At 55.6% G+C, this 2,958-nt stretch overlaps 1 protein-coding gene across 1 annotated transcript in view; it reads left to right on the top strand.

Annotated features, from left to right (window-relative positions):
* Window positions 1-2,201: 2,201 nt before the first annotated feature.
* OXT (oxytocin/neurophysin I prepropeptide) overlaps window positions 2,202-2,958 on the top strand; it is a 961-nt gene continuing 204 nt past the window's right edge. The window contains exons 1-2 of the mRNA XM_007960003.2: window positions 2,202-2,321; window positions 2,643-2,844. Of these exons, the coding sequence (XP_007958194.1) occupies window positions 2,202-2,321; window positions 2,643-2,844 (322 nt within the window). The remainder of the gene's footprint in view (window positions 2,322-2,642; window positions 2,845-2,958) is intronic.

Here is a 2,958-nt window from a genome sequence, read left to right as displayed (position 1 = left end):
TATCTTCTGTGTCTGTGTTAATTGGTTTCCCTTTTCTTTGTTGAAGAGGGTCTGTGCAATCCTTCTGCCTAGTCCGCCATCTTGCCCCGCCCCATTTTTGCTCGTTTTGTTCACTGGTTTCCCAAGCATCTGTAATGGTACTTTGGTTTATTATAGAATAAAACCTTGAAAGAAATCTCAAAGAGAGATAAGACAGTGTTTGTATGACTGTCCCCACCCACCTTTACCCAGAAGTCCATATGAACAAGTCAAAACTAGAGAAAGCACCATAAGAGGTTACATACTGCAGGCCTACAATGTGGGGGATATTGTACTGAGGTAATTTATGCGCACATGTTGGCTGTGCAAGGTCAGTGTGCCCACAGAACGTGCCAGGGGCCTTTCTGGTGATAATAAGCCCTTGACCTCCAGGCTGGCAATGACAATGAGCTAATTTCAGGGAGAAACAAGAGCTGCTGACTGACCAGCTCCTCTGCAAGGTTGGGCTGTTCACACTAGTAGCTCGAGGTTAGCTGGGCTTTGTGACCTGCTTGGCATGAGGCAGTGGGATGAACACAGGTCCCAGGGGCTTTTGCACTTCACTCTAGGGGTCATGTGAGGGCAGGAGAAGTTAGGATTATTCTAATCTCTAATTACCTCTAGGGTAGGGAGGACACAGAGAGGGACCCTGCTGAGTGTGGTCTCTCTGACAGTGGCCTTGTATGTTTTGCAGATTGGGCTCCCCAGGGAGCAACCTCTGAGGAGTTCAACATGCAAAATGTTGGTTACTGAGTCACCTAAGGGGTCAACACCTGTGGAACCGAGGGAATGGTAGTGGGAGTGGGTGTGCTTGAGGGAGAAGAATATGATGAGGGCCTCAGCTCACCCCACTGGGAGCTCTGGCACCAAAGTGGCTCTTCAGAGTTGCCCTGCACTGAGGCACAACGGTACTGCCATTGGATGTGGGCCCTTAGGAAGCGCGTGTGGGGTGTAGGAGGATGCTCTCTGCAGTTGAGGAGTCCTGGAGGCGCTGCAATTGAAGCCCCTCTGCTGACCACAGTCCCAGCGGCTGGAGCAACAAGTTCTTCCCTGCAAGGGCATCTGGGTGGCCCATCTCCCCACTCATGACATCGACTACCCCCCTTCCACCAAGCCAGTCTCTTTTTCATTTTTTTTTTTAATTTTCATTTTGTGATATATTAAAAAAAAAACAACTTTGTTTTCAAATGCATAAAACAGTAAACAAGGGATTACAAAGGAAACAAATTTTACTTATATCCAGGTATCAAAACACTTAAACAAATTTATGATTTAGTCATACATGAGCTGCTTTATGAAACAAGACCTAGTGGCCATCCCAATACAGTCCCAATAACTCCCATAACATCAATGTGATAACAAGAGAGACGTTTGCAATAGCTGGGATGTGATAAGGAGGCAAGTGGTTAAGTGGTAAAGTATTGGACACAAACCAAAAGCTTGGTAGATGCAACTCACCCGGAAGCCCCTGAGACACAGGCCTGGTGATCTGGGCACCACGAGTGGTTCCAGCACAATTGACAGCAGTGATGTAATGCGAGATCAGCCATTTCTGTTGCCACAAGCATCCCTGACTGCTGCCTACTTCCTAGTTGGAGGAAAGACTGAATTTCCACCACAGGTTAGAGGAAATGAAGATGTGATCTGAAGTGGAGGGGATGTCCAAGAACTGGGGGTTCAGAAGAGGAGACCTCGCTAGCAACCAGACAACAGTGTGTTTGAACGCAGGGTCAAGAGGGGAGGTGGGGAATCCTGCCAGAGCCTCTTCCCACCTAGAGAGGCTGGAGAGTCCTCAACACACTCCTACCCCAACATACTCAGTGAGGTATTGGGAGTTCGACTATGTAGTCCTTGGCTGGGCCACACATCCCCCCACATGCACGCACAAACACACTCTCTGCCCCACCCTGGGCCCAAGTCACCTCAGCCTCCTCCCTCCCCCTGAGTGGCAGCCACTGTCAGCGCCCGGTCAATTAGCCAACGCGGTGACTTTGACCCTCACCTGGCCCCTGCAAATGAGAGGGCGCTCTGGGCGCAACGGGGCCTGACCCGCAGCGATCCGCTGTGACCAGTCATGCGGCCTCACTCTTAACGGGTGCTCTGTCAGCGCGGGCCCCAGACATAAAAGGGCCTGGTGGAGAGACCGCCGCCAGCCGCCAACCCCCGGACTCCACCAGAGCAACATGGCCTGGCCCAGCCTAGCCTGCTGCCTGCTCGGCCTCCTGGCGCTGACCTCGGCCTGCTACATCCAGAACTGCCCGCTGGGCGGCAAGAGGGCCGCGCTGGACCTCGACGTGCGCCAGGTGAGCGCGCCCGAACCCTCAGCTCTACCGGCGAGGGAGGGCTGGGAGGGACTCCCCGCCACCCGCATCCCCGCACTGACCCCGCGCTGACCCCACCCCAGTCTGCTGAGGGCACTGCCTGAAAGCGCAAGGAATTCGTAGATTTCGACTCCGAGCTGGTGACTGCTTTTCCGACAGAACCACAGAGACCCAGAACCTCCAGCTCCCCATAATCTGGTCCCTAACTCAGAGGGGCTTGGGGAGCCCTGGACCCGACGCCCAGCATCACTGCCTCGCTCATGCATTTCCTCCCCTTGTCTCTGCTCCCGCTCGGCCCGGCAGTGCCTCCCCTGCGGCCCCGGGGGTAAGGGGCGCTGCTTCGGGCCCAGCATCTGCTGCGGAGAAGAGCTGGGCTGCTTCGTGGGCACGGCCGAGGCGCTGCGCTGCCAGGAGGAGAACTACCTGCCGTCGCCCTGCCAGTCCGGCCAGAAGCCATGCGGGAGCGGGGGCCGCTGCGCCGCGGCCGGTATCTGCTGCTACGAGGGTGCGCAGCCGGGGCGGGCCGGGTGGAACCAGGGTCTGAAGCGTGACGCGGCCGGAGGATTAGGGGTCAAGTCGGGGTCGCGTCGGGGTCAGGTAGAGGCAGGGGCGGGGCGGG

The sequence above is a fragment of the Orycteropus afer genome, unplaced genomic scaffold (genome assembly GCF_000298275.1).
Source record: "Orycteropus afer afer isolate SDZICR_OR568_19922 unplaced genomic scaffold, OryAfe1.0 scaffold00020, whole genome shotgun sequence".
Lineage (NCBI taxonomy): Eukaryota > Metazoa > Chordata > Mammalia > Tubulidentata > Orycteropodidae > Orycteropus > Orycteropus afer.
The sequence above is the reverse complement of the archived record's forward strand: the minus strand, read 5'-3'. Positions and strand labels throughout refer to the sequence as shown.